This window comes from Schistocerca serialis, chromosome 5 (assembly GCF_023864345.2).
Source record: "Schistocerca serialis cubense isolate TAMUIC-IGC-003099 chromosome 5, iqSchSeri2.2, whole genome shotgun sequence".
Classification (NCBI taxonomy): domain Eukaryota; kingdom Metazoa; phylum Arthropoda; class Insecta; order Orthoptera; family Acrididae; genus Schistocerca; species Schistocerca serialis.
Window position 1 is genome coordinate 386,784,017 of NC_064642.1, and position 13,125 is coordinate 386,797,141.

Here is a 13,125-nt window from a genome sequence, read left to right on the forward strand (position 1 = left end):
ACAAAATACTAAAGCTAGAACATTATTTGCACAATCATCATAGTTTTCTTACAAAAACTAAATATTTCCCATTGTCACTGTGTGATTGCAGCAATAACACCTTTTGTACACTCAAATTACCTGCAATCAACAATGAAGTCACTGTTTTATATGGCATAGAAAAAACTTTCATCTGCCTCAGGAATTTAAGTAAAAGAGATAACTGAGAAGCAATGAAAAGGACTTTAGTAAAAGAAATTTTATCTGGACTGTGCTGTCTTCAGTGACTTCAAGTTAATTATGTGCTTGAATATTACAATGTAATTTTTAAGAGTATTCTCATTTTATTCTCTGGATATGTCTGAATTAAAGCAGAATACAAAAACAATAAAAGTCCTTTCTTTATGCACTTAAACCATAAGCATGAACATTGAATATTAACAGTTAGGATTTGTATAGTGATAAACATTGGCACAATTGCTACTACACATGGGGAAAAAGCTCAACATGCAGGTACTAAATATAGCCACCACTTCCCAATAAGTTTCAGAGCATTATAGCTCTATTTTTGATGCAACAGTTCATTCAGGGTCACACAATTAGTGTACATGGGACAAGTGTTACCAGTGTCTAATGGAGAATCACCAAAACACTTCGAGATGATTGCCATAACTGCTTAACATTTGTATTTCATTCATTTATGTCATTTAATAAGTATTTGAAAGTGTGTTTGACTCTGTCAATGTGATGCTCTAAATTGAAGATGAGGGAGAGAAAACAAAAATGGTAATTGTCGTTGGTGTTTGACACTTGAGAGACATAACAATACACCTGTCAGCAAGTGCTTACACACTTGAAATGGCCTACTTTCCCACTCATTGTTCTTGGATCAATAATGTCAGATGACTTTGGAATACTGAGTAAAACGGTTATCAGGATAGTATTACAATAGCATTTGAGCAATAGATGATAACATACAATTGTGTGGGGATAAAGAAATGAACTTAAATTTGTTTATAGCAGCAAAGATTTCTCAAACTGTGTAGAAAAGGGTCAGAAAGCTGGGAAAGGAGATATTCTGTCACTGCCTAAGCAAAATTCATTCTCTAGTTAAATGTCTGGTTTTATTATTTGACAGCTGTTTTGTTGGGTGTTCATGAATATATGTAAAAGTTATAAAACTAAACAAAATGAAAATAAATAGAAATAATGGAAATTAGCTGCTGTTATGGCATACTACTTAAAATAATGGAAAAGTGTCTTTCAATGTGAAATAAGAAATTTTTGTTACATAAATAATGGATATGATATGGGCAAACTCACTTCATCATCCTCAGCATCATCATTCTGGCTGACCATATTGTTAACATCATCCTTTTCTGCTAAATTTGCTCCATCACCAGCACCAGCCAGCCCTTCTGGTAATTTACCCTGCACACCAGCATGATTTGCCTGCAAAACAAGATTTACTAATGAATTACAGTGGAACCCACAATAAGCTGTTGCAGAATTTTTTTTTTAAAAAAAGGTACATAAAAACACACTGTGAAATCAACAGATTTAAGAGTTAAGAGAGAACCCATGACTAGTTTCATCAATACCCCATTGTTGTAATGGCACCTAGTGCTTAATCCCCTACAACCATCTCAACCAGCAGCCTTATCCCAGCTATCCCAATGAACGTATGACTTCAACAACAATTCCCACAAATGCAGCCAGGATAGCCTGTTTTATTCCATGCTGCAAGCCTATGGGAGTGCCACAAGTTTATGTTATGAACTGGTTTCAGGCCAACATGATGCCAGGTATCTTTGCAACTACATAAAAGCTACCAAAGCTTTTCTTGATATTCACATCAACTGTCACAATTTCCACCATCTTCAACTGTCCACAAGCCTTAACTGGCAGTCGCACAGGATATGTTAAGAGACACTGCATACTCACTGGCTAAATTTGGAACACATTATGGACAATGGTATGGCTCATAATAGCACCCAAAACATAACTGATGACACATGCATGCTTATTTTCGTATTTAAACACGTCAGACTGCCCAGAGCGAACTTGTTCGAGAACAAACCTTCAGGTCTACGAATGAGATTTAAAATCCTCCACTGGAACATTTACTCAGTGTCATTTAACAGAGAAAGAAAGCCTGCTCCTTGCAATGCATAATGTTCATCCATAAATTATGGCTATCACAGAAATGGACATGTCTAATATCCAGATTAGTTTCTCCAGATATAAAATAATTCGAGGAGACCAGATTGGTGAAAGGGGGAAAATGCCAGCTATGAAACTAAAGTATGCCAGCAATTAATGATATTGCACCCCTTACATATAAAACTAGCAGTTGGCTTATTTACGATCATGTGATTTTACTATTCACCAAAATCAGTCATATTAAATTATTGATGGCAGGAAATCTTAAAGACATAACCACTATTTGTGGTGACCTTGGTTCTCGTGTTAAAGCACGAGGTTGTGAGACAATTGACTGAATGATTTTTCTTTCACTAATAGAAGACAAAACAATTTGTTTTGTTAAATGGGATATCATCCAGGATGCTACTTTCACCTATGTGAATAAACTTAGCTGTTGTCATGTCTGTCTTTGTTGATCTCTTACTCTAATATGTGACTGGGATGATCTGAAAGACACTGTGGCACTGGATCATCATCCTTTCCTGGTCTCTTTAACAGCAAACTCACTTCTTCCACCCTTGATGGCAGAGCCACACAAATTAAACTGTGACAAATCTAACTTTGAATGTTATTCCACATGGGCAAAGGAGGAAACAACCACAGTTCACTGTATCTTGCTGGAATGTATGGTGTATGATTGGTTCATGACTGTGTTGAAGAAAGCAGCTTCTGCAACCGTTCAAAGAAAACATATTTACAACCCCTGCAATAAGCAGACAATAATTTGCCAGAAAGTAGAATTCTCGCAGCATACTACTTTTAAGATCAGTATTAATACAATTTGGAGAGCAGCCTGTTAGATGAAATGAACTGAAAATACCGATGTGTCAATGCCAGGGTCAAGTGACCCTTGAAACAATGCAAATGTGAGACTTACAAGTCGTTCTGTCCCTCAGCAATGCACGGTGCTAACAAGATGGACACAGGGTGGAAAGTTTAGAAGTATTAAATATGCTCACAATACTGGATATACAGAAACAGATTGGACAAAAGATTTTAAAGACACAATATGACTACCATTGGTAAACCCTCAAACAGTTTAATTTGGGCTCATAGAGAAGGACTACTTCATACGCAACTTCATTACAATGGAAGTAATTAGTTAATTACATACCAGTAAATGGCTGACATGAACCCCCCCCCCCCTTTCCATCCACATGTGTGTGTGCAATCACACACAACATAATGTTTATTGTGAATATGATCAATGAATAAGAAACGAACTAATTATGAGTAACTAACCAAGAGGGCTTCAACTGACGACGAAGAAAACGTCTACAACTGCCTGCAGAATGACAACATTTGACCACCAACATTTGCCATCAGTGACATTGCTGTACAGGACTTCTGATAGTCTGGGAATATTATAGACTTTACATAAAAATTGTAGAATTTTGCACTTAATCATGGCTAACACTTGATTTAAGAATCATGAAAGAAGGTTGTATACGTGAAAGAGGCCTGGAGACACTGGAAAGTTTCAGACAGGTTATATAATGGTAAGACAGAGATTCAGGAAACAGGTTTTAAATTGTAAGACATTTCCAGGGGCTGATGTGGACTCTGACCACAATTTACTGGTTATGAACTGTAGATTAAAATTGAAGAAACTGCAAAAAGGCAGGAATTTAAGGAGATGGGGCCTGGATAAACTAAAAGAACCAGAGTCCGTAGAGAGTTTCAGGGATAGCATTAGGGAACGATTGATCAGAGGAAAGAAACACAGTAGAAGAAAATGGGTAACTTTGAGAGATGAAATAGTGGAAGCAGTAGAGGATCACGTAGGTAAAAAGACGAGGGCTAGTAGAAATCCCTGGGTAACAGAAGAGATATAGAATTTAATTATGAAAGGAGAAAATATAAAAATGCAGTTAATGAAGCAGGCGAAAAGGAATACAAATGTCTCAGAAATGAGATCGGCAGTAAGTGCAAAATGGTTATGCAAGGATGGCTAGAGAAAATGTAAGGATGTAGAGGCGTATATCACTAGGGGTAAGATAGACACTGTCTACAGGAAAGTTAGAGAGACCTTTGGAGAAAAGAGAACCACCTGTGAGAATATCAAGAGCTCAGATGGAAAACCAGTCCTAAACAAAGAAGGTAAGGAGAAAGATGGAAGGAGTATATAGACGGCCTATGCAAGGGCGATGTACTTGAGGGCAATATTATGGAAATGGAAGAGGACATAGATGAAATGGGAGATATGATACTGGGTGAAGAATTTGAGAGAGCATTGAAGGACCTAAGTCAAAAGAAGACCCCGGGAGTAGACAACATCCTGTTAGAACTACTGATAGCCTTGGGAGAGACAGCCATGACAAAACTCTACCATTTGGTGAGCAAGATGTATGAGTCAAGCGAAACAGCCTCAGCCTTCAAGAAGAATATAACAACCCCAATCATAAAGAAAGCATGTGTTTACAGTTGTGAAAAATTACCAAACTACCAGTTTAATAAGTCATAGCTGCAAAATACTAACACAAATTCTTTACAGACGAATGGAAAAACTGGTAGAAGCCGACCTCAGGGAAGATCAGTTTGGATTCCATAGAAATTTTGCGGCATGCAAGACAATAGTGACACTACGATTTATCTTAGAGGGCAGATTAAAGAAAGGCAAACTTACATTTCTAGCATTTGTAGACAGAGAGAAAGCTTTTGACAATGTTGACTGGAATACTCCTTTTCAAATTCTGATGGTAACAGCGGTAAAATACAGGGAGCGAAAGGCTATTTGTAATTTGTATAGAAACCAGATGGCACTTATAAGAGTCGAGGGGTACGAAAGGGAAGGTGTGGTTACAGGAGTGACACAGGGTTGTAGCCGCCTATCCCCAAAGTTATTCATCTGTATATTAAGCAAGCAGTAAAGGAAACAAACGAAACATTTGGAGTAGGAATCCATGGAGAAGAAATAAAAACTTTGAGGTTTGCTGATGACATTGTAATTCTGTCAGAGACAGCAAAGAATTCGAAGAACAGTTGTACGGAATAGACGGTGCTTGAAAGGAGGATATATGATGAACATCAACAAAAGCAAAACGAGGATAATGGAATGCAGTTGAATTAAATCACGCAATGCTGAGGGAATTAGATTAGCAAATGTGACACTTAAAGTAATACGTCAGTTTTGTTATTTGGGGAGCAAAATAACTGATGATGGTCAAAGTAGAGAGGATATAAAATTTAGACTAGTTATGGCAAGGAAATCATTTCTGAAAAAGAGAAATTTGTTAACATCGAGCATAGATTTAAGTGTCAGGAAGTCTTTTCTGAAAGCATTTGTATGGAGTACAGCCATGTATGAAAGAGAAACATGGACGATAAATAGTTTAGTCAAGAAGACGATAGACGCTTTCGAAATGTGGTGCTATAGAAGAATGCTCAAGATTAGATGGGTAGATTATGTAACTAATGAGGAGGTACCGAATAGAATTGGGGAGGAGAGGAATTTGTGGCACAACTTGACTAAAAGAAGAGATCGGATGGTAGGGCATGTTCTGAGGCATTAAGGGATCACCAATTTAGTATTGGAGGGCAGCGAGTAGGGTAAAATTCATAGAGGGAGACCAAGAGATGAATACACTAAGCAGATTCAGAAGAACGTAGGTTGCAGTAGGTACTTGCACAGGTTAGAGTAGCATGGAGAGCTGCATCAAACCAGTCTCTGGACTGAATACCGCAACAACAACATCAAAATTTTATTCTAAAATTTCTTTTCAAATGCCTTCCAACCAAGGTACCAGCCTGAGTTCCTGCACCGTCTATGAGAACTGTAGCATTTGCATCATGCCACATTTCCAGTGCTAGGCTGAGTAAACCAGCATCCCATCACCACGGTGCTGAATAACAAGTCCCATACATTTGTGGGCAGCTAATAGGATGTGTGAGAAGGGGATCAAATGATTGTTACGGGCTGCAACCTTGGGAGCAGAGTGCAGTCCTGTCACTCTCTTGTACTTCAACTTCCAAATTGGGTAGGCGGCTTCCTGCCATTTGCCTCCGATTCTGTTCTCTTCGATCGGCCACCAGCTAGCTCAAACGTGAGCCAACTGCTCTGCATTTCCTATTACTATGTACAGCTATCATCCAGAATGGCAGATGCCCTCACCGTCCATCCTGTATGAGTCCTTATGTAAGCCATAATTTCAGAGTATAGTCAAAATTCAGTTTATTTCTCTCTTTCATTTCAAACCTCCTTTCCGAAGGACTCTCTCTACTGTTCTCAATCAAGCCATTACTTCTCGCGCCTGTACAGATTGGTGTCAGAAGTCAGGATCCCCCTCCATTTGGTTTCAAGGGAGGTGCAAAATTTTGGTTCATGTTCAATGCTGTGTGGCCAGTGATACAATGTTGCCTCGACGCGCGCTGTGTGTTGCAGTGTGCCGGTGCACTGCCGGGAGTGTGCTGCGTCTGTACATTCCACTGCTACAGTGGGCCAAAGTATAGCCTACAGCTTGTTGCCTGCCATCCAGCAGTACTAAGGAGTCACACCGTGAATACCCTGGACATTTAGGGAAGCAGAAAACTGTCCACATGTGCACTGCGTTCGAGCTGGCACTGCTTGGGGCTCATTTGACTGTTGCAGATGGCCAGAGCTGCATCAACACTGAGCCTGGGCATCACTGCTAAGCCGTCCCATCCATGTGGTGTGCAAATCATGCAGTGTGTCTAAGCTGTTCCTGCGAACGGTTGTTGCCTGATGCCGCCCATAGGCATGGCCCACCAGCTGCCTGCCACCCACCAGTGTTACCCACCTATACTCTGATTAAAATAAGTTTGTGATTGACATTTCAGGAAGCTGAGTAGCAGAGGCCAGCTCTTTCTCTAGCACCATGTGCTCACTGTGTTGCCCATTATGCAGACAGGACATCTACCACATGTGGTTGCTCAGTTGAAACACTACCCTCCATCACTGGTATCTGTCAATAACAAAGTTTTTTTAATTGGAGTATATCACTGCTGTAGCCTGACCCATAAGTACCCTGCCAGCCAAGCTGGCCATGCTGCCATCTACACTGTTCACTGCCAACCTGTAGCCGTAGCCAACAACGCCAGTATCATGCTGCCCTCGGTTGGGCAGTACAGTCTTGCTTCATACTGCAACTGTGTGGCCCAAAGGCTGCCCCTTCACCATTGCAGTCTGCAGCTGCGTGTTCATCTTTGGGCTGCTATAACTGAGGCTTGTCACTGTTGGAACCAGCAGTCTGCTGCTGGGTCCACATCACATTTTTGCAGCTATGCCAAATAAACCAGCATCCTGCCACTAATGTGCTGAATAAATCAGCTCCCTATGTCTGTAGGCAGTCAATAGGAGGTTCAGAGAGGGATTATATGGTTGTTGCTGGCTGCATCCAGTGGAGCAGTGGACAATAGAGCCATTCTCTTGTACTACAGCTTCTAGAATGGGGTGAAGGCTTCCTGTATTAAGCTCATACATAAGCAAAAACCAGGCTCTAACTGGCTACCATCCAAAATAGCTTCAGAAAAGGATGGGGAACATATGATACTCATATAATATTAATGGCCAACATCTTTGGTGTGTTTGTTCAGGGCAGATTCCTTACTGCAGGCTTCTTTGATTTGTCGGTTGAGTGCAACTCAGGAATCTCTAAACTAACGTGTAAGACTCACACTGTGAACACCAGACACCTTCATCATAGGTATCTACTCGCTGCACACATTTGGTTGAGTGATGAGATGCTGCAGCTATGTGAATATTGCAAGGTCTCATGCTTGGAGGTGTCCTCAGCCCAATATTATACACTAAATATAATGCTGATGCTGAAACTTCTGTACATATACTCAACTGCCACATTTCTGCAGGATACCTGCCATATACTAATTTGAGCTGACATACTACTTCATGACAGACTAATAAATGTCCGCATTACACATTTGGTTCTGAGGATAGAACAAGTGACGAACATTTTTATATGACTGCCACAATGTTCAATCTGTATTGATCGCCACTGGTACAACTAGAGCTGGACTAGTGTGTGATCATCTGATAAATAAGACAAAACACACTGTCTTAGAATCTGTATTGGAGGTATGTTCTTAACACCAACCAGCTGCTCTCATGAAGGCAGCAACTTCGTTTCAGCACAATTTCCGGCAGGCTAATTTATGTTGTGAAAAATTAGGACTCTGGACTTAGAAAGGATAATGCGAGTGCCAGTTCATTTTGAAGAACATAAGAAAAAAAAGTGTTAGTGTCATTTGTGAATGAACTATCCGGCCGTCACCTGATGGTGATTTATAGAGGGGGAGAAAAAAAGAAACACAGAAATCTTAATAGTTGATCCTGAATATGCGTACACTGTTAATGTATGTGTACGACCAAGTATTTCTTTTATTAGAAAATTGTGCTGTTTGACCAAACTGCCGAACCCCCCCCCCCCCCTTTCAGTAACAGAACAAGCAAGTATTGGAATTACATGTTACACCAAAGTAATAAGACATATGTATGTATCCGGATCCCACTCCAGCTACTGCCAGGTCTGGGAGCTGACAAGTCCTCTCTGTTTGGCTTGGTCCTCCCACCACTTATCTTCCTCCACTTGCTGCCAGGTCACATCTCTCCTTTCCTCAGATATTCTCACTCCCATTTTCCACCATGTTCTTTGGTGCCCTCTAGGTCTTTTCCCATCCATCTTTAATTCTTCCATAATTTTGGGAAGTCTCTCCCCATGCATCCTCTTAACATGCCCATACCATCTTAATCTCTTTTTTTCAATTTCTTCTCTCATATTTTCTTGTTTAAGGTCCTTTCTAATATCTACATTCCTTACTCTGTCCATTCTTGTTTTCCCCTTAACTGCTCTGTGAAATTTCATTTCCCTTGCTTGCATTCTGCTCCAGTCCCTTTCTGTCATTGTCCATGTTTCTCCCCCACAGGTAACAATAGGGAAGTAATAACTCTTATACATAAGGAGTTTTGCTTTCTCTGAAAGTTCCTTATTCCAAATCAAATGTTTTATTGTTTTATACAACTTGCCTCCCTTCTGTAACCTCCTATAATTTTGTTGGTTATTCTTCCATCACTAGATATTTCACTCCCTAAATAAGTGAAACTGTCTATCAGTTTGAGGAGTTCTCCATTCAAAATAATCTTCCCATTGATCTCTTTGTCTCTTCCAAATACTATTACCTCACTCTTATCTTTATTTATTTTTAGTCCATACCTTTTCATTATTTCCTTCCACAAATCAAGTTGTACCTGTACATCTACCTCTATAATGCCCCATATTACCATATCATCTGCAAAAGTCTTTTTCTTATACTATATCTTTAACGGCCCTATTCATTCCCTCCATCACAACATTAAAAAGTGCAGGAGAAAAAATACATCCTCATTTAAGTCTTTGTCTTATTTGGAAGTATTCAGAGTTCCCCAATAAGACATAAAGACATAATAAAAAATACAGGATAATGATTACAACCATTCACACTTCTGGGAGTATAAAGAACTGAGGGTTCACTTAATTTCTTGGTGCAGTATTTACAGCATTTAAACTGTTGTCCAATATTTTATCTATATATAACAGCTTCAGAGCGTTTACTAGCTAACTTGCTTTATTTGAATAACATAAGAAATAATGACTTTAGAATTTTTCTTCACAACACATTAACAACACAACTCCACCAGAATTTGATGAATGAAATTGCAATCAGACAGCTTAACATTAAGAAAAAACATAAACTCACTCACTGGATCCAGCCACATGAGATACTCCCAACACTGCTGATATGAAATTTCAATGCTGTGGAAGAGTTCTTTATTTCTGATGCTCTGGACAACAAATTCAACATAGCCAATAGCATCTTCAATGTTTCTTTTCTTGGTGCATATAATGATCTTGTTGAAATTTGCATACACGATCACTGACCCCAGTCTCTTAAACTCTGCTACGAGCTGTAGACACAAAGCAGAACAAAATACATAATGTAAACAATAAAGGAAAAGTTCATGTATAAAAATGCCAAATATATTTTTCCCACAATTTGAATTAATACTCAATGAAAATAATCAGCTTTTGAAAACAAAATATAATTGTATAGTTAAAAAAATCTACTCACCGAGTGGCGGCAGGAGAATGCACATATGAAAAGTTATTATGTATGCAAGCTTTTGGAGCTAGTGGCTCCTCCTTTTGGCATAAGGGTTGAAGGGGAAGGATAAGGGGCGAAGGAAAATGACTGCTGCATCAGAGATAACTTACAGGATGGGATGAGAAGAAATCCTGTCTGTAAGTGACTGGCCCTGAAAGCTTACATACACAATACCTTTTATATGTGTATTTTCCTGCCATCGCTTGATGAATTAATTACTCAAATATTTATTAGTCAAATGAATTTAAATTAGTACATTACTGATTGACAATTTTTATCGCTTTTTGTAGAGCTCTTGTTAAGCTGACTAGGTAGTTGGCTGTACAAATACAGGTGCACTGACAGGGGTAGGATGGCCATTTCGACAGTGGAGGTGACAGATTGACAGAATTAAGTGCAGCTGCTTGGATATGGTGAGCTTGCCATGCATGCTAAGCATGTTCATGATGACTGAATGGAGGAAAACCCAGTGCAGAAAACTAACTGATGAAATCACAATGGCTGCAAATAAATGCATTTTATTTTGATGAGCCTGTTTGTTTTGTTTAAGGGGAGCAAAAACAACTGGGGTCATATGCATCCAACTCACAACTACAGAACACAAAGACAGAGAGGAGTTAAAAAACGACTATATGTCAATCCCTACTAATGTAAGAGAAGACAGCTAAAAACAGGGACATGGAGAAAGTGCTACCAAAGACACCATACAGAAACGGAGGTCCAAAACTAAAAATTAAATGGCCTTCACCATATTGCTATGACAGATAAAAAGTAAAACGCAGTCAATGGCCCACACAGGAACGTAAACAGTTAAAAAATGGGCATTCCGTCAGGTAATGGAAGACAGTTAAAACTTGGGCGCAATGTGTACAAAGTGGTGGGGGAACAGCACTTAGCAGATGATGATGGCTAAAAAGGCAGTGCCCAATATGCAACCCACACTTAGCAGATGATGATGGCTAAAAAGGCAGTGCCCAATATGCAACCCAGCTAAAGTGACCTAGTCCCGGTGAGAGGGCTGACAGGAGGTCATCCAATCCACTGGGAGAGGCTTAATAATCCAGAGCTTGTTCCCATGAAGGGAGGGCCAATGGCGATGCCAAAGTGGGACTACCTCCTGACAGACGGCAACACAGAGATCACTGGAGGGAATATAGGAACTAGTGGGCTGAGGTAGGAGGACTGCAGCCTTGGCAGCAGCCTTTTTTCCTGGCAGACCAACATGACCAGAAACCCACATAAACATCACAGTGGCTCCATCAAGAGTGAGCAAGTAACTGTTTTCCTGGACCCGTTGCACTATGGACAGCGCGCATAGAGTTTGAAGGGTGCCGAGAGAGTCTGAGCAAAGGACACAACAGAAAAGACCGTATTGTCGGGTGTACCCCGTGGTCCGATACGGGGCAAAGAGCTCGGCTGTAAATACTGAGCAGTGTGTTGCAAGCCAATACTGAGCAACATTGGCACCAATTATGAAGGCACACCCGACACCACGGTCAGTCCGAGAGCCATCAGTGTACACAAAGGTACTATCGTGAAGTTCTATGTGAAGGTCATGAAACTGAAGGCGGTAGAGTGAGGCTGGGGTAGTGTCCTTAGGAAGCGAATGAAGGCCAAGGTTAACACTGTCTGCTTCATGAAGCCAAGGTGGTGAAGGGTTAACACCCACCAGGAAAGTTGCAGGGAGTACGAAGTTAAGCCGCCGGAGCAAGTGCTGAAAGTGGACTCCAGGAGGTAACAGAGAAGAGGGATGCGCCCCATACTGGTGATCAAAGGAATCATCGAAGCAGGAGGCATACGTGGGTGGCCACACATAGCAGACAAACGGCATGCGTACCTGCCGAGGAGAAAGTCACGGCGGTAGGACAGCGGTAATTCAGCAGCTGCAGTAAACAGACTCTCAATAGGGCTATATAAAAGGTGCCAGGGCTAAATGGATGCCACAATGGTGGATAGCATTGAGACAGAGTAAGGAGGGACGGACATGCAGACGCATAAACAAAACACCCATAGTCAAGTTTCGAATGGACAAGGGACCGGTACAAATAGAGGAAGTACCATTGAAGACACGTAGGACATTGAGGGACTGTGTACAGTGGGCTGCCAGGTAAGACACTTGGGAGGACCAAGAGTGTTTCCTATCAAGCATAAGCCCCAAGAATTTTGTATTTTCAACGAACGGAACAGCCTGTAAAGACGATCAAGAAATCGCTGAAGACGTCACTCAGTGAGACAGGTCCGTGAAGAACTGTGATAGATGGCAAAAACATCATCAAAAATGGAGCTGGAGATGCCCGGTGGTAGACAGGCCATTGTAGGGTTAATGGTGATAGCAAAGAGGACAACACTCAGGATGGAACCCTGAGGCACACCGGTTTCCTACATAAAGGTGTCCGACAAGGCAGAACACATTCACACCTTGAACACAGGGTCTTTTAAAAATTCCCGAAGGAAACAGGGCAAGTGGCCACAGAAGCCCCACGTGTAAAGAATATGTAGGATACCTGTTCTCCAGCAGGTGTTGTAGGCCTTCTCCAAATTGAAAAACACAGCCACAGTCTGGGATTTCCACAGAAAACCATTCATGAAATGGGTGGACCTAGTAACGAAATTGTCAACTGCAGAATGGTATGCTCGATATCCACACGTTGCAGTCGTTAGTGAATTGCGAGAGTCGAGCCACCATACCAGCCGGGCACGAATCATTCCATCACCTTGCAAACACAGCAGGTGAGAGAGATGGGGCAACAGCTAGAAGGAAGGTTTTTGTCCTTATGGGGCTTAGGAATGGATATGATGATGGCTTCATGCCAACGTCTGGGAAAC

The 13,125-nt window shown here is 40.8% G+C and overlaps 1 protein-coding gene across 1 annotated transcript in view; it reads right to left on the minus strand.

Annotated features, from left to right (window-relative positions):
- LOC126481157 (DNA polymerase epsilon catalytic subunit 1) overlaps positions 1-13,125 on the minus strand; it is a 319,986-nt gene that overhangs the window by 73,175 nt on the left and 233,686 nt on the right. The window contains exons 29-30 of the mRNA XM_050104726.1: positions 9,899-10,102; positions 1,303-1,431 (exon numbers count right to left, since the gene is read on the minus strand). Coding sequence (XP_049960683.1) covers positions 1,303-1,431; positions 9,899-10,102 — 333 coding nt within the window. The remainder of the gene's footprint in view (positions 1-1,302; positions 1,432-9,898; positions 10,103-13,125) is intronic.